Genomic DNA, 18,898 nt, shown 5'->3' with positions numbered 1-18,898 from the left:
TGGTGCGTCCGATTGCTGATGTTGTTTGGAGAGATCATTCTTCCACATGACTGGAAAGGTGGTACCACTCCATAAATCAGGAGACAAGCATTGTGCAAGAGAAGCAGCAATTATTGCCCCATAATTTCATGTACAATACTAGCGCACATTATCTAACACATAAAATTCTGTTCCTCCTTCTCTCCATATCAACGCGGCATTAGAAAAAAAATTGTTGTGAAACGCGGCTAGTCCCTTTTCTCATGACTTTCATGTCACACTGGATCACAAGTTCTGCACGGACTGCAGATTTCTTGACTTCTCGAAGGCATCCAATAACGTATCACACTCTCTCTTTTTTGTTCTTTTTTTCATCAATTGCACAATCTTGGCATTGATGATAAAATTCTATCTTGGCTACAGTCCTTGACTAATCGCTCACAGTTTGTCTCTATGAACGATAATGAATCCAGTCTAACGCCTGTCCTCTCTGGAGTTCGCCAAGATTCTGTCCTTGGACCACTTCTCTTTCTCATATACAGTCATGTCTCATTATCCAGACACTTCAGTAGTCGTCCCTTTTCATCTGGATACCAGATAACTGAACCAAGCAAGCTTCTGGGAAAACCTTAAAATTGATACTCCTGCCTACTCCCTGGGTCTTTTTTGTTTGTTCCCTGGCACATGAATTTTTACCAATTTTTATGTAACCCAATTACCAATTTTAAAGTATGGGCCACCGAACATTCCCATCTTTAAAACTCTCCTTTATAGCTCCAGAAAAGGGAACAAAAAAAAGATTACTTCAAAAAATCATGCAAAGGGAGCTGATTGCAATCAATAGTAATGTGTGACAGAATTCTCACACTGGGTCTCTGGGTCACACCCACAGCATGCACTGAGTCAACCTGCTAATGTCTCAGAAAGTTGGTCTTCTTCCAGGATAACCGGGACCAAGTCCTATGGTAGCTGGCTCGTTCTCGGTAATGCAAGTTTTCCAGATATGTGAAATCCGGATAAGCGAAGCATAACTATACATTAACAACCTTCCAAATGATCTTACATCAGTGATTTATCCGGATCCACCCCTCCCCCCCCCCATAAAATCTAGCGAGATTGCAGAATATTGAGTGACAAGCATGTAAATATACCCTCCCCCCCAAAAAAAGAACCAAATTCTGGTGATAATTTCTCGCTCTAATAAAGTGCATGTGACTTATTCCATTAGTAACATTCCATTTGAATCAGTATCACCACGGTCTCTCTGTATCACTTTACAAATACCTCATCATTTTCATTTCATCTAACCTGTCCTGGCTCCCTCATGTTGAACACATCACTACGAGCGCATCTCGAGCTCCAGGTTACACCGCTGAATTTTTTCATCCACTCCAACTAACACTATAGTGACTGTATAAATTACTAGCCCTTCCTAAGTTGGAAGACACAGCTCTGTGTCGGATACTGACTACATCAACATTTCAAACTCAATAGAAACAGTACAATGCAAGACAGCCTGTTCATATTTGGTAACTACAATGCCAGTATCACTGCTATGAAACATATCCTCCATCTGCTTCTACTTTGCACTTGTCAAAACATAACTAGTTGTCGTTTCGACAAGATTTATTATCATTCATAATAATCACCTCAGAGAATCTTTGGTCTAGCAGGCTATATATATCTCATATCGTGCCGATCACCCGTAGAAAGTGGGTATTCCGTCATGTTCAAGGAAGTCATTTCTCAATTCATTTCTTCCTCGTATGTCGTTGTAGTGGAACCGCCTTCCCGTTACCATTGTCAAGCAATTCAAGAACTGGTTATGTGTGCATGTGTTTTCATTCCACATGTTGTACACTTGTGCTGTATTTTTTGCTCTCTAATAGGCTCAATTTCTTCATTTTTTCCACATTCTCTTCAATTCACGTTGTGCAGTTTTGTACATGTGGACCTAATTTGGAAATATTTTTGTGTGCTGCTTATATTAACATCGTACCAATTTTTAATCCACTCCTGGCTCGATGTAAAGAAAAACTAAGATATTGTGAAGCTACGTGGAACCCTTGTGAGAATCATTGTGCAGTATGGAGCACATATATATATATACAGGGTGTCCACGCTAAGTGTGAACAGATTTTTTAAAAATATATCAATCACTTTTTCCGAGATGAAATCAATTGCAATATAGCATATGCTGAAGGGCACTCCCTAGGGGGGCATTAACAGACTCCTAAGGCAATGTCTTAATTAACTTTCAATAATTAACTTTTTTAATTATAAAAGCTACGAAGTCGCTCCAATGAAAACATCTGATCTCTTTGGTTACCAGGTACCCAAACCGTTTTCAGAACAAAAATCCGTTCGGTATATCGTCCGCAAAAAATTCGTGAAGGAACGCCATTTTTTTCTTTATTTGGTCTGTTGCGCATCTTCAAACAAGCGGCTTTCCTTTACCCCCAGTGTGAGAGAGTGAAAGAGCACAGTGCCGCCTCATGCGTCGAAGATTAAAAAACACAAATCTATCGGGTGACTCTATCGCGACTGCCCTTATCTTGGGCTGCATTTCTGTTTTCTTTTAATCTTTTTCCAGGACGCAAGAGGCGACAGTGTGCTCTTTCATCCTCTCGTATTGGGGGCGAAGGAAAGACGCGTCTCTAGAGATGCGCAATGAATAAAATAAAGAAAAAAATGGCGTTCCTTCACGAATTTTTTGCGGACGATCTATCGAACGGATTTTTGTTCTGAAAACGGCTTTGGTATCTGGTGACCGAAGAGATCAGATGTTCTCATTGGAGCAACTTCGTAGCTTTTATAATTAAAAAGTTAATTATTGAAAGTTAATTAAGACATTGCCTTAGGAGTCTGTTAATGCCCCCCTAGGGAGTGCCCTTCAGCATATGCTATATTGCAATTGATTTCATCTCGGAAAAAGTGACTGATATATTTTTAAAAAATCTGTTCACACTTAGCGTGGACACCCTGTACATATATACATGAAAAAAAAAGGTGCTAGTAAATATTGCATTGTGGTCGTCAGTCTGAACATATATAATGATACCCATGCACTGTGTTGAAAGGACAAATCATCTCGTTTTGTGGCCTTCTTTGTTTCAGAAGTGACTAGGTTTATCTCAACAGTGGACAGCCAGATTCTGAACATTCCATCTGTTTGATCCACAGGATTCCATTTGTGCAGCCCAAGTCTATAAAAGAGAGAGGTCAAACAACAGCAATGATGCCTGAGGTGCCTGTTCGCCCCACATGAACACCAACAGTGTAAAACTATCAACTTTGAGGACAACGAATCCGTCAAGATTATTCGTAATAGTGAAAGCGGCACACTTCATCGGGTGACACCTCTAGAGTGAACACCGCAAATTATAGGACTTCATATGTTCCTGTCATCCACTACAAAGGTCCAAGTGTTTCACAATGTAGGCAACGTGCAAGAAAAAAAAAAGACCTTTGACGGCCTGCAAAGGCGTGACAGTTAGTCAGTTGTAACGGCAGTGGCCACGCGTGGAGCCAGAAATGTGCGCTCGCTTGTACCTTCCATCTCCTCCTGATGGTCCTGAGGTTGAGGACGTCTCCTCTATTAGAGGAGTAAGAACACACCATGTGACGCCATCGAGAACATTCCACCTCTCCAGCATCCTTTCTGTCCTGTGCGAGTATCACCGTCTCTGTCGTGAGAAACACTATAGGGGCACAGAGTCTTGGTAGCACCCATCTAAGCCCTACACAGCCACATCCCCCATTCCCTGACACAATTCCTTTGCCAGCAGCATCATTAGCAAGGGTGAAGCAAGTTCCTTAACTGGCTTAAAACTGTACTACAATGCAACTTCAGCTACTGTGCAATAAATCCTCGACTCCAATGACTAAAGCGTTTATCTACAAGACAACTTTAGCCCCACACCATTACATTGTTGATTGGTATGAGTTAAGGAATCCTAGTTGAATTGTCCTAAGATTGTGAAATGTAAAAACATGCGTATAGTTCAAAATAAATGATATACAATGTGAAAACATCTGTTTATCTTGGTTAGAATTAGAAATAAAATTGCCATATGAATACACAAGAGATGCAGGAATTGCTGGTTACATGGTTCTGTTGTCCTAGTTCCTTGGCTAGCCGGCTAGGATGCAGCTTGGAAGAAGGTACATGTAAGTGCTCTTTCTCCACCTATGTGAAGGTGAAGGAGAACGGAGCTCTGAAAAACAAAAAGAAAAGCAGGATACCAAGACGGAAGCACAGCAATATCACAAGTAGATGTTGGACAGCATATATTTCATGACATGCAATTGTCATAAAAAGGAAGGCAAAAAAATTAACAGTAGTAACCTGCACAACAGCATAGAACTTGTAGTCATAAAAGTCACACATTAGGCATTGCAGCATTTCTTACATTTGCAGGGATTTCTTAGAAGGATTCGGCGTTATAGTATAGGGGGAAAGCTGCAAGGTATCAAAAAAGAAAAGAAAACTTGTATGGCAATGAAAATTTACTGGTATGCTTCATAATGCCCCGTTACAGGGTGTTCAATTTCTGTATAGATTCTGAATGTCAACTTATAGGATATGGACTTCGATTGAAATGAGTGGAGAACAATATTTAACATTGGAATGAAATTTTGCGAACTGCTCCAGACAGGACCTGTATATTCAAAATGTGGCCATTATGTGAATAAAAAGTTAACTGAATGAGATGAAACAGATTTCTGGAGAACATCAGAGCATCTACATGCAGAATATGGACTTAAATTGAATCTCTCTAGTGTAGAAATCTTTTTGACACAGGAAAGAAGTTTCTCAAACTGCTGAAGACACAAGCGTTATCTTGAAATTTGTCCTATGTGAATAAAAGATGGAGTGAATGAGATGAAAATTATTATTGGAGCGTACCAGATCTCTATTTACAGAATATGGTCTTAAATTGGATCTCGGTGGGGAGAACTATTTTTAACATTGGAAAGAAACCTCACAAACTCTTCCGGACAGGAGCTGTGCCTTCAAAATTTGGCAAATATGTGAATAAAAATGAAGTGAATAATGACGTGAAATTGATTTGTGGATTGCTTCAGAGTGTCTATATCATATGTTATGTTATAGTCTATGTTATAGAACATAGACTTCAATTAAATTTCAGTTCAGGTTAAATTATTTACCATTGGAAGGACACATGGGCAGTGCAGCAAAACATGCATGGTAAGTGATGGAAGAATTCAGGAAATCAAGTGGGTTTCTAGAACGTTTCAATGTGTCTCTTTACAGAATATGAAGTTGAATATATGTGCGGTGGAAATATTTTTAACGTTGGAAAGAAATATCGGCACGTGTCTCGGAGATGGGCCTTTCAGCGAAATGTAAGAGTTTGGTAGGGAAAGCATTGAGCAAATGACGTGAAATTGGTTTCTGGAGAACATCAGAGTGTCTACTTATAGGATATGGACCTAAACCGCATCCCATTGGGTTGGAAATATTTTTAACATATGAAAGAAATGTCGGCAAGTGCCTCGGAGATGGGCCTTTCATCGAAATGTAAGAGTTTGGTAGGGAAAGCGTTGAGCAAAGGAGGTGAAATTGGTTTCTGGAAAACTACAGAGCGTCTACTTATAGGATATGGACCTAAACTGCATCCAGTTGGGGTGGAAATATTTGTAACATATGAAAGAAATGTCGGCAAGTGCCTCGGAGATGGGCCTTTCATCGAAATGTAAGAGTTTGGTAGGGAACGCGTTGAGCAAAGGAGGTGAAATTGGTTTCTGGAAAACTACAGAGCGTCTACTTATAGGATATGGACCTAAACTGCATCCAGTTGGGGTGGAAATATTTTTAACATATGCAAGAAATGTCGGCAAGTGCCTCGAAGATGCGTACTGCAGCAAAATGTAAGAGTTTGGTAGGGAAAGCGTTGAGCAAATGAGGTGAAATTGGTTTCTGGAAAACTACAGAGTGTCTATTTATAGGATATGGACCTAAACTGCATACAGTTGGGGTGGAAATATTTTTAACATATGAAAGAAATGTCGGCAAGTGCCTCGGAGATGGGCCATTCAGCGAAATGTCAGTGGTGTGTGTGGGAAGCATTCAGCAAATGAGGTGAAATTGGTTTCTGGAAAACTACAGAGTGTCTATTTATAGGATATGGACCTAAACTGCATCACATAGGGTTGGAAATATTTTTAACATATGAGAGAAATGTCCGCAAGTGCCTCGGAGATGCGTACTGCAGCGAAATGTAAGAGGTAGGTGGGGAAAGCGTTGAGCAAATGAGGTGAAATTGGTTTCTGGAAAACTACAGAGTGTCTACTTATAGGATATGGACCTAAACTGCATCCAGTTGGGGTGGAAATATTTTTAACATATGAGAGAAATGTCGGCAAGTGCCTCGGAGATGGGCCGTTCAGCGAAATGTAAGAGTTTGGTGGGGAAAGCATTGAGCAAATGAGGTGAAATTGGTTTCTGGAAAACTAGAGACTGTCTATTTATAGGATAAGGACATAAACTGCATCCAGTTGGGGTGGAAATATTTTTAACATATGAGAGAAATGTCGGCAAGTGCCTCGGAGATGGGCCGTTCAGCGAAATGTAAGAGTTTGGTGGGGAAAGCATGGAGCAAATGAGGTGAAATTGGTTTCTGGAAAACTACAGAGTGTCTATTTATAGGATATGGACCTAAACTGCATCCAGTTGGGTGGAAATATTTTTAACATATGAGAGAAATGTGGGCAAGTGCCTCGGAGATGCGTACTGCAGCGAAATGTAAGAGTTTGGTAGGGAAAGCATTGAGCAAATGAGGTGAAATTGGTTTCTGGAAAACTAGAGAGTGTCTACTTATAGGATATGGACCTAAACTGCATCCAGTTGGGGTGGAAATATTTTTAACATATGAGAGAAATGTCGGCAAGTGCCCCGGAGATGGGCCGTTCAGCGAAATGTAAGAGTTTGGTGGGGAAAGCATTGAGCAAATGAGGTGAAATTGGTTTCTGGAAAACTAGAGAGTGTCTATTTATAGGATATGGACCTAAACTGCATCCAGTTGGGGTGGAAATATTTTTAACATATGAGAGAAATGTCGGCAAGTGCCTCGGAGATGGGCCTTTCATCGAAACGTAAGAGTTTGGTAGGGAAAGCGTTGAGCAAATGAGGTGAAATTGGTTTCTGGAAAACTAGAGAGTGTCTATTTATAGGATATGGACCTAAACTGCATCCAGTTGGGGTGGAAATATTTTTAACATATGAGAGAAATGTCGGCAAGTGCCTCGGAGATGGGCCGTTCAGCGAAATGTAAGAGTTTGGTGGGGAAAGCATTGAGCAAATGAGGTGAAATTGGTTTCTGGAAAACTACAGAGTGTCTACTTATAGGATATGGACCTAAACTGCATCCAGTTGGGGTGGAAATATTTTTAACATATGAGAGAAATGTCGGCAAGTGCCTCGGAGATGGGCCGTTCAGCGAAATGTAAGAGTTTGGTGGGGAAAGCATTGAGCAAATGAGGTGAAATTGGTTTCTGGAAAACTACAGAGTGTCTACTTATAGGATATGGACCTAAACTGCATCCAGTTGGGGTGGAAATATTTTTAACATATGAGAGAAACGTGGGCAAGTGCCTCGGAGATGCGTACTGCAGCGAAATGTAAGAGTTTGGTAGGGAAAGCATTGAGTAAATGAGGTGAAATTGGTTTCTGGAAAACTACAGAGTGTCTACTTATAGGATATGGACCTAAACTGCATCCAGTTGGGGTGGAAATATTTTTAACATATGAGAGAAATGTCGGCAAGTGCCTCGGAGATGGGCCTTTCATCGAAATGCAAGAGTTTGGTAGGGAAAGCATTGAGCAAATGAGGTGAAATTGGTTTCTGGAAAACTAGAGACTGTCTATTTATAGGATATGGACCTAAACTGCATCCAGTTGGGGTGGAAATAGTTTTAACATATGAGAGAAATGTCGGCAAGTGCCTCGGAGATGGGCCGTTCAGCGAAATGTAAGAGTTTGGTGGGGAAAGCGTTGAGCAAATGAGGTGAAATTGGTTTCTGGAAAACTACATAGTGTCTAGATGTAGGCTATGGACCTAAACTGCATCCAGTTCGGTTGGAAATATTTTTAACATATGAGAGAAATGTCGGCAAGTGCCTCGGAGATGCGTACTGCAGCGAAATGTAAGAGGTGGGTGGGGAAAGCACTGAGCAAATGAGGTGAGTGAAATTGGTCTACATGGAGCTAAACTGGATGCCATTGGGTTAGATATATTTTTAACGTTGGAAAGAAACACAGGTAAGTGCTTGAGAAATGGGCCATTGAGCGAAATGCATTGTGGGTCACGAAATGATTGAAGTGATATGAAATTGATTTCTAGAAGGGTATAGAATGTTTATTTATAGCATATGAACTTACCTTAAATCTGTGTGAGGTAGAAATATCTGTAAAATTGGAAAGGTGCTGAGGAGCGGATGGTTCGGAGGCGTGAAGCACCCTTGAAAGTGCAAGCTGAGGGGTGAAACGAATGAAACGACATGAAATTTGTTTCTGGAATGCTCTACAATGTCTAGTTATAGGATATGCAGTTAGCTTGAGAATAAGTGGAGTAGAAATATTTTTAAAATTGGAAAGAAACATTGACATGTGCATCGGAAATGGATCATTCAGTGAAATGCATGAGATGCGTGATGAAAGGATTGAGCAAATGAGGTGAAACTGATTTCGAGATTGTCTAGGGGTGTTTGTGACAGTATATGGAGTGAATATATGCAGTAAGGAGATTGTATCTCAGTCAGGTAGAAATATTCTTCACATTGCAAAGAAATTTCGCAAAGTGCTCCGGAAAGGACGAGCGTTTTCAAAACGTGGCCATTATGTGAATAAAAAATGAATGAGGTGAAATCAGTTTCTAGATTGCTTCAGGGTGTCTATTTATGGGATACTGTTAAACCTTGGTGGGGTAGAAATACTCTCAACATTAGTAAGAAACATCGGCAAGTGTTGTGGAATCGGGGGAATCCAGGGAAATGTGTGAGATGAGTGATGAAAGTGTGGAGGAAATGAGGTGAAACTGATTTCTGAAAAGCTTCAGAATATCTATTTATAAAATGGTGACCAAAATCGAGTCTAAGTGGGGTAGAAATATTTTTAACATAGGCAAAGACTTTAGAAATGGGTGCAGCAGAAAAATGCATGACGGGGATGACGAAAGCATTGCGCAAATGAGGCGAGACTGGTTTCCGGGGACATCAGAGTGGGTATTTGAAGGATAGAGACACAGAGACTTCAACTGAATCACAGTGGGGTACAGAAATTGTAAACGTTGGAAAGAAACATCGGCAAGTGCTTGTGAAATGGGACGTGCAGCGAAATTCATGAGGTGAGCGAATAAAGCATAGAGAAAATGAGGCGAAATTGATTTCTGGAAGGCTTTACAGTGTGTATATTTACAGAATATGAACTTATCTTTAATGTGCGTGAGGTAGAAATATTTTTAAAATTGGAGAGAAACATCGGCAGCTGGTTGGGAGATTTGACACGCCCTGGAACGTGCAAGTTGAACATGGGAGAACTGATGTTGTGAGGCTGGAACAGCATAGAAAGGAGAAAGACATACAAGCCTCAAATTGCCTAAGAAATTAATAATGAAAGATAGAAGTCATTGAAAAGGTTAGCCAGCTGTAGGACTTGAAGACAGATATTCTGGATTTCCGGTCCAGGAATTTGTAGAGCCCTGGGCCGGAAATCCAGAAGATGTGAGTACCACAGGTGGCTAACCTTTTATGTGCTATCCATCTTTCATCGTGCAAGTTGAGTGGTGAAATAATTGAGTGAATGACATGAAACGTGTTGTCGAGTGCTGTAGAATATCTACTTGAAGGATATGCACGTACCTTGGCCAGAGGGGGGTAGAAGTATTTTTAACATCGGAGATAAATTTGGCACACTGCTTAAGACAGGAGAAGTATTTCCAAAATGTGATCACTATGTGAATAAAAAATTCAGTTAATGAGATGAAATTGATTTCAGGATTGCTTGAGGGTTTCTACTGATAAAACCTGGATTTATCTTGAGCCTGAGTGAGGTAGAAATATTTTTAACATTTAAAAAAAGATGACCAAGTGCTCCGAAAATGAGCGGTGCAGCGAAATTTGTGCGGCAAGTGATGAAAGGATTGGGGACATAATGTGAAATTGATCTCTGGAATGAGTAAGAAAATATGAACTTACATTGAATGTGTGTGAGGTAGAAATATTTTTCAGTTTGGAAAGAAACGTCAGCAGGTGGTTCGAAGGTCGTGCCCTGGAATGTGGAAGTTGAGTGTTAAAGCAATGAATATATGACATTAAATTTGTTTTTTAAATGCTTCAGAATGTGTATTTAGAGTGCACAAACTTATCTTGACTGTGAGATGAGTAAAGGCATTTTGAACATTGGAAAGAAAGATTGGGAAGTGGTTCGAAAATGAGCAGTGCAGCATCCATATCACGGTCGTGGAATGGGGTCCCCATTCCATTCTAATCCGAAGAATGGACATCTGTGATAATTCCATTCCGTTTAATTCCTTGGAATGGAAAGGTGTTGTGAATTCCCATTCCTGTAATAGCTTGACAACCTCATTCCATTCCTTTAATCCCATCAAAAAAAGAGAAGGCACCATGGCTCAAAACCGTTATTTTTTTTGGTTAAGTTCAAGTTTATCGGTTTGGTTCCGCTTCAGTGCAACCAAGATAACGCTTTTAAACCAATATTAATCGGTTCGAACCAGTTTATGTGTGCTGTGCTAATCAGTGTACCACACGTGAGAATTAATATCAGGTTACGGCAATGGCTTGCTCCTTCTCTCTTCCTCCCTCGCCTCGACGCTTCATATACAAAGAACGATGCAGTTAACAGCAGATAATCTTTTACTGCACCAAAACGTGCTGGGAAATGGCATACAGGTAACATACCATTGAACTCCATTGCAAAAGGCTATCGCCAATTCATAAAGGAAAAAAACAAAAAAAGAAGTGAGAAGAAAGTGGCCATGTGGTACATAGGGGTATCCCACAGCCCCATGCGCAGGCAGACACATTGCACGCCGTTGAAAAGAGGGCGCTTCTCCTGTTTTCCGTTTCTCCATGCTTTTTTACCGTATGTCGAACCGGTTACTGCATCATATTTTTTCGGTTCAGTTCCGGCTCGTTCAAGGGGAGACAAAACAAGCTTACAGTTCGGTACTGGTTTAAAAAAAGTTTTTTTGCGGTTTTCGGTTACGGTTCAGTTACAGTGTCAACCCCTGGAAGGGACGGGTAACCGTAGTTAGCTAGCCCAAAAGTGCCATATGAGATTTACATCACCCAGCACAAAAACTAAAAAGTGCAAAGACCATTTGATCTTGACGGTGTGCAGGTGCAGTGCGTGCTTGCAAAGGGCGCAAGGGCAGGAACCAGTGGGGTTGTTATAATTTCATTACATTTCTTATGGTAAATTAAAAGAATAAATAGATAACACAAAATTATACAAGATGGAGGACCCAGAGGGAAGGTTGGGTTAAAAGCAAAACTACCACTATTCCTGCAGAGAAATGACTAATCTCATTCCCATACCATTCCTAGGACAGCCTCGGCCATTCCATTGTAATTTTTTTCGGGGCTCTGATAAATCTGGAATGATTCCAAATCTGCAGTGACAACTACAAAACCTTGTCTATACACATTCAGTCTGAGTGGGGAAGAAATATTTTTAAAAGAGGCAATAATTTCTCCTGACGGCTGGGATGGAATGTAGGATAAACCATGCAATTTCTGGAAATAAAGAATTGAACAAATGACATGAAATTCATTTCTAGAGCAGGGCATGATTTCTATTTACAGACAATACAAATATATTGAGTCTGGGTGGGGGAGTAAACTTTCTAAGGTTGGCAAGAATCATCGGTAAGTGGATAGGAGATGCGTCGTGCCGTTAAGTGTGAGAGTTGAGTGATGAAAAAAGTTGGGGAAAGGAGGTAAAACTGATTTCTGGAATATACAATAATGCCTACTTCTTTAGTAGAGTTATACTAAGGCTGGATTAAAAACCACTCTTGTGAGCTTTACATTGAAATGCGAAGAAATGCTTCGGCCAGGAGGTGTGTCGCGTGAGGTAGTTCATTAGTCAAATTAAATGAGTTCAATTTCTGAAGTGGTCTTGGTAACGTATTTAGAGACAATATAGCTATACTTACTCTGCGAATGTAGCCGTGGATTCTGTGCTCCTTCCGAAAACGTGAAGTAAGGGGGGAATCCTGTAATAAAACAGCGGATATATGAAGAGAAGTAGATGTATTTAGACGAGGAATGCACTGATCAATTGATATTTGGCTTCAGTGTGTTCCATGATGTGAGGACTACACTAGGAAAAATGACAAAAGCATAATAATCCGTCGCTGGGGACGACATGCAGCAAAATCGTGTTAACTATTGTTTAATCGTGTAAAAAGAAAGAAAAACGGTTGCAGCAGGTAGAGGAACGATTAATATATCGATATTAAGCAGTTACTTTCAATAAAAACGCTAAATTATTTCATATGAAGCTAGAAAACTTACGGCATCTATTCAAATAACGACCCGCCTTGCCTCACGTTGAAGTATGACGTCACTTCCTGTAATCTCGTTCCCAGTTGCTTTTCTTATGTTGAACTTGTGGTTCAGCCACTGGATTTCCTCGCAAACGGGAGAAGACGCCAGGGAAGTCAGAGAAAGCCTCAGCTTTCATCCAATCAGACGCACGATTCTCTATCTACGTAGATGGAGCAGGTTTATCCCATCTACGTCACAAAAATGGCTGCGCCCGTGGCTTGTTTTGGTTTTTTTGATGAATTAATTTTCGTAATAGGAAGACAAAATTGAGAAACGAAGGTGCGTTTCGGGGGCAGTTCACGTGCTCGTCCTGAATATCACAACCGTTTCAACACATCGGGAAATCGGCGTAGCTGACCTTTAAGACACTCCCTTGTGTTACCCCATGAGCTAAACCAATCTTCGGCTACCATCTTCGTGAGCTACCATCTTCGGCGTGGACCCCTTATGCGTGCGAACAGAGAGTGTTCTGCGGCGCAGAAACTCCGCCAGTCACAAGAACATTCTGTCAGAGACCTGGTCTTGCAGCAGTGCGTGCAGCACAAAGGGGTGACTGACGGTATCGTAAGCTCTTTTGCCATCCAGGAAAACTGCCATGACAATTTTCTTATGGCTCTTGGCTTGTTCGAAGGATGTGACAAGGTCGAGGACCGAATCCATGGCGCTGCAATGGCGACGGAAACCTGCCATCTCTGCAGGGAAAGCTCCATGTCCCTCAAGCCACCATTCTAGCCTATGCAGTACCATCCGCTCCAAAACTTTACCGAGACAGCACGTCAGGCTGACAGGACGAAAGGAGGAGATCAGAAGGTTGCTTGTTCGGGGGGGGATATGTTTATGAAGAACAAAAGAAAGGAAAGGTAAGCCAGGCAAAGAGCCGGCTTGCTATTCCGAAGAAAAAGGGGGAAGGGGAGAACGAAAAAGAAGAGGAAGGAGAAAGAACAAAAACAAAAAGGGGAATCAAAAAGAAAAGCAAGGAAAAAGAAAAAGAAAACAGGGGGAATCGAAACAAAGGGGGATAACTAACGCATTTTTCCAGCTTGCCGGCACTTTTCTCCTTCTTTCTCCTCACTCTTCCCCGTTTCTCCATGACGTGTTGTAAACATCGAGCAGACAGGAAACACCTGCATCGCTAAGATGTCGGATGGCCCGGTAAGTGATGCCGTCTGCACCTGGCGAGGAGTTGACACGTGAGAGGCGTACGGCAGCCCAGAATTCGGCAACTGAAAAATTCATGTCCATCACGTCGTTGATCACAGGCTGTCTACCCGCAATGGCTTCTTGGATTGTGGAAGTATGGTCATGAAATATTTCAGTCTGTGCAGCCTGCGACCTTGCAGAGATACTCTTCCCAAAGTCGTGTGCCACGTCAACCTCAGATTTCTTGAGAGACAAAGGATTTCTAGGTGAAGGGGTCTCTTTCGGACTCCGGGCCACACGCCAGACCTTGGAGACACGAGCAAAAGGCGAGAGACCGGCGCAGAACTGGCGCCAACGCCCTCTATCCACTGCCTGTAGTTCCTTCTGGACAAGTCGTGCTGCACGCCGTGCTGCTGAAATGTCTTGAAGCAGACCTGTTCGACGAGCTTTTCGTTCCGCCCTCCTCCTACACGCCCGGAGCTGTTCAACGTAAGGGTTGGTGCCCATATGACCCATCGGGACCTTTACAATTCGGGATGACGAGCAGAGTGGGGCACTGAGCACATCAGTGAGTTCTTCAGCTGACATGTCCGGTTGTGCTCAGCCCGTGCTGTACTCTCGGAAAGTGCTCCAATTGACTAGTCTGACTGACTAGTGTCTATTTTTGTGCATGACTGCTGACAATACCTGGAGCATGAAATATAAATGGGCAGATGGTCACTTCCTCTCCCATCTGCATCAGTTGACCACGATAAGATCCGGGATATGTCTCAGGAACAGAAGGAAACGTCCAAAACGTCCGTCGAAAAATCTCTGCGCAAAAATGTCGGCGAGCCATCATTTAGCAGACATAAGTCCAGCTCATCAATGATGTCATGCCAAGTCTTCCCTCTCTGGTCTGTTCTGACACTGCCCCACAGCGGATGATGTGCATTAATGTCCCCCATAACCAGAAAAGGCGGTTGCAGACCGGTGAAGGTATCTCTTATGTTGCGCTGTGAAACAGGAACTGACGATGGGATATATAAACTCACAACTGTGAGTACGAGATTACCCAGACGAACCGCCAACATAGTCGACGGAGGGAATCTGCGGTCCTTTCAAAAGGGCAGCAGTTAGATCCGATCGTACACACAGTACAGTACGTGATAAGCCCGGTCGTCCGGACGTAAATATCTGGTACCCGCTGAGGCGGAACTCATCTTTACAATATGCTTCACTGATGGCAAGGATGGGAATTGGGTATTTAAGCAAAAACAGTTTGAAGTCAGGGAGCTTGATACGCAGGCTTCTTGCATTCCATTGCAATACAGTAGCACTTCCATACAATCTGTCCATGCTGAGATTTCAAGCGTCCTTCTGCAGCAAAAAGCTGCTGAACCTCAGGCAGGGACGCAGCACCTGGGAAAGTGGATACAATCGCTTTAAGCGCAGCTAAAACCAGCGAGAGAAATGCTGAGAGTGGAGTCAACTCTCTCGATACGGCTATGGGGGTGCGCTTCAACCGACGGGACGCCACGGGCCTCGGAACGGCGCCCTTCCAGGATTTTCGTGCTACAGCCGCATAAGTCACTGTGGGAGGCCGCTGAGTGGCCGCTTCACTTATAAGTTATAACAGGTGGGTTGACTGGCGTTATCTTCCTACCAGTACTGCTGGAAGGAGCGCCGGTATTCCGGCTGTCAAGTAGTCTAGCAGGTCTCTCGCTATCACCACATCGAGAAGGCCTATGCGACGTTGGCGCTGGACTAAGTTCAGGGAAATCGGGGTGCTGATGCTGGGTGGCACCAGGAGCGGATACATGATGGTCTCTCATAGACTGAACTGGGCGAAGCACAGACCCTTGGAAGCGCTGGATCGCAGCACGCTTACATGGGCAGTGAGAATGCGACACAACGTGAGGGACACCGCAGTTGGCGCACTTCGGTTGTCGCCGAGCCGTGCAGTCTTTCAAGTTGTGAGGACCGGCACAAAATTTTGCAGCGTTGAGGCCAGCGGCAGCTACGCGCAAGATGACCAAAGCATTGGCAGTGAAAACATTGCGCTGTGCCGTCCACATACTCATGGACCTTTGTAGACGGAAAATCATAGATGAACCTCAGGAGGCAACTTCAAGTTCGACCGAAACGTGAGAATGACACTTCTCAAAGGGACGTGGCGATCCGAGCCGTCATCAGTATGTCGTCGATGTAAACAAAACAGAAATGTAGTCTTCGGGTGACTTCGTCGACAAACCGTTGAAAGGACTGAGCAACATTGCGAAGACCGAATGGCATCCGTTGGTATTCAAACATGTCGAAGGGTGCTGTTATAGTAGTCTTCGCAACGCTGTCGGGGTGCATGGGGATCTGATGATACGCTTTTACAAGGTCGATCTTGGAAAATAGCGAGCAGTCGTGGAGTGATCAGGCGAAATCGTGGATATGAGGTATCGGATAACGATCCGGGATGGTGACGCGATTGAGCTCACGATAGTCCCCACAGGGCCTCCAGTCTCCCGTCTTCTTAGGCACCATGTGGAGAGGAGACGCTCATAAGCTGGAAGACGGGCGGACGATCCCAAGCTCCAACATGTGTTCGAACTCGGCTCGGGCAATCTTCAGCTTCTCCGGTGCCAGGCGTCTGGGCCGAGCGAAAACAGGAGGTCCTGTGGTTTCGATGTGGTGATAAATGCCATGCTGGACGGGGCGAAGATCATTAGATGGTGACGTGAGCTCTGGGAAGTCGGTTAAAATGTTTGCGTAATGGTAGTTGGAGTCGGGCACCAGCACATTCAAGCGGTACGATGGCAAACGGGTAGCTATTCCCGGCACGCTGAGTGTAGTGGAGCCGTCTGTGAGGCGACGGTGATCACCGGGGTGATCACGTTTTCAAAGGGAACTGGACCTGTGACACATTACTACTGCACAAGATGCAATGGCTACCTGGAACACGGTGTGTCAACAGAGTGCTCCTTTTGTGGACATAATGGAAAATGTGGAACTTTCCTTCACTTGCCCCTGGCAGATGCCTTACGTACTTTCCTGGAAGATGACAAGATGTACCTTTATTTGAACTACCCGCAGACAAGAGAGAAACGAAAACCTAGTGCCATTGAAGACCTTGTAGATGGCAAGGTGTACCACTCCGAAGTTTCACGGAATTCCTACAACATCAATTTTTCACTCTTCTGGAACACCGACGGTGTAAAGGTGTTCAAAAGCTCTGGAGCTTCCCTATGGCCAGTTCATTGTGTCATCGCAGAGCTTCCACCTCTCCTGCGCAAGAGATTCCAGATCCTGTCATCACTTTGGTTTGGTTGCAAGCCACCCATCAACACCTTCTTGTTGCCGTTCTGCAGAGAGCTTGCAGCGTTGTACTCAACAGGACTAAAATGGATACACCCAGAAACAGGAAAACAAATGGTATCTTATGTCACAGCACAAGTCTGTTCGGTTGATGCTGTCGCAAGAGCAATGATGCAAAATATTAAGCAGTTCAATGGGAAGTATGAATGTTCATTATGCGAACACCCCGGGCAATCCAACACTGGAGAAGACGGCATGGGCAGGAGATCGCATATTTACCCTCCCAGTTCTGCACACCGTTTACGCAGTGGGGCCAGAATGAAGATGCAAGCTCTGACAGCAGTAAACGAAAACAAGATTGTCAAGGGTTTAAAAGGTCCATCGGTGCTTAGCCTGCTTCCACACTTTGACCTTGCCTTAGGCTTCCCAGTTGACTATATGCACAGTATCCTCCTTGGTGTAGTGCGAATGTTTCTCTTAAAGTGGTTGGATAGCAAACATAGGAAGAAAGCGTGGTACATAGGGAACCAGAAGCAAGAAATCGACAAGAAGCTCATGAAAATCAAGCCACCAGCTTTCATAACTAGGACACCTCGCTCTGTGAATGACAGGATGTACTGGAAAGCCAACGAATATCGGAGCTGGCTGCTGTACTACTCGTTGCCAGTGCTGTATAGCATCTTACCGCAACAGCACTTTGACCATTTCATGCTCTTAGTCGCAGCAATTTTCATGTTGCTTCAGGACTCCATATGTCGGCGTGATTTGGACTGTGCTGAACGTTTGTTGAAGAAGTTCGTGAGTCAAGTGGGAGACCTTTATGGACATGAATTTTACACGTTCAACATGCATCAGCTACTTCACACAGTGCTCTCTGTTCGACGGTGAGGTCCGCTCTGGGCAACGTCAGCTTTTTCCTTTGAGAGCAGGAATGCCGACCTACTTCGAATGGTTCATGGGACGCAAAACATAGCAAAACAGTTAGCTTCTTTTGCTGGAGTAGGAAACGCACTGGTATGCTTGGAGAACCGTATCAAAATGTCACCGTTATCTAATGCGCTACTTCAACGGCTACAATCAGTGCACTTCTCCAAAACAACTTCACAAACTGAAGCCATTCTGTTCCACGGAAAGCCGTGTAAAGCGAGCGAACATATATCATCAGTTGTAGAAGCACTTCGACAGCCAGGAGAACGTGTGAGGTTCTACAGTAGGGCTACGAAGGGAACATGTACTTTCACATCAAAGCTATACAGAAATGAACATCGACGGAATGACCAGACCGTGATGTTCGTCAGGGCAACGGAAAAAGAGTATGGTAGTATTGTGTGTTTTGCTGAGATGGACAGTGGGACGTATGTAGTGATTGAGAAGCTTCATGTTGAGCGCAGTGGACAGTTTCAGAACAGAAACATGGACATGGTTGTGCCCCACATTGTCGCTGTTACAGACACTGAGCAGCTTATAATTATTCCTGCAAGTGTTCCTTTTGTTAAATGTGTTCGTGCTTTGAATTATGTTTGCCACCAACCAAATGTAGTCGAGCAAAACCTTTAGATGACATACAACTGTTTATTGGATTCTTACATGAGAGCATAAGTAGACACAGTTTGTGATTAATATCATAGATGTCGCAACCAGCAAAATACTGGCGTTGAAGCAAGAGAGTGCAGTCAAGATCTTGAGCAGAGGGTGTTGGCATTCAGCATTGTCGTCTTCTCAGTAGCTGCATGGAGGTGCAGCCTCTTCTCAAGATATGCGCAGTTGTCGCCTTGAATTTACATACTACAATCAACATTCACTGGAGAGTTTGAATTATTTTTCTTGGTATTACCAGTTACTTTCATTAAGGTGTAATAGTGGTGCTCAAAACAAATAACTACGCTTTGCGACCGTCTAG

At 43.2% G+C, this 18,898-nt stretch overlaps 1 protein-coding gene across 3 annotated transcripts; it reads right to left on the bottom strand.

Moving 5' to 3' along the window:
• Positions 1 to 3,998: 3,998 nt before the first annotated feature.
• LOC135374438 (uncharacterized) lies at positions 3,999 to 12,641 on the bottom strand. 3 transcript variants are annotated; one of them, XR_010416899.1, is made up of 5 exons: positions 12,541 to 12,641; positions 12,180 to 12,239; positions 10,198 to 10,270; positions 8,384 to 9,553; positions 3,999 to 4,196 (listed from the first exon to the last, which is right to left on the bottom strand). XR_010416899.1 is itself a non-coding variant. In XM_064607400.1 (5 exons), exons 1-5 carry the CDS (start codon positions 12,543 to 12,545, stop codon positions 4,122 to 4,124), a joined length of 306 nt encoding a protein of 101 aa, XP_064463470.1. In that variant the 5' UTR covers positions 12,546 to 12,641; the 3' UTR covers positions 3,999 to 4,121. The 3 variants fall into 3 exon arrangements, 1 of the variants encoding a protein (XP_064463470.1); XM_064607400.1 differs by having other exon boundaries at positions 8,384 to 8,476; XR_010416900.1 differs by lacking the exon at positions 12,180 to 12,239.
• Between the last annotated feature and the right edge of the window lie 6,257 nt (positions 12,642 to 18,898).

The sequence above is a fragment of the Ornithodoros turicata genome, unplaced genomic scaffold (assembly GCF_037126465.1).
Source record: "Ornithodoros turicata isolate Travis unplaced genomic scaffold, ASM3712646v1 Chromosome58, whole genome shotgun sequence".
Taxonomy (NCBI): Eukaryota; Metazoa; Arthropoda; class Arachnida; order Ixodida; family Argasidae; genus Ornithodoros; species Ornithodoros turicata.
This window is presented reverse-complemented; position numbering and strand designations above follow the sequence as displayed.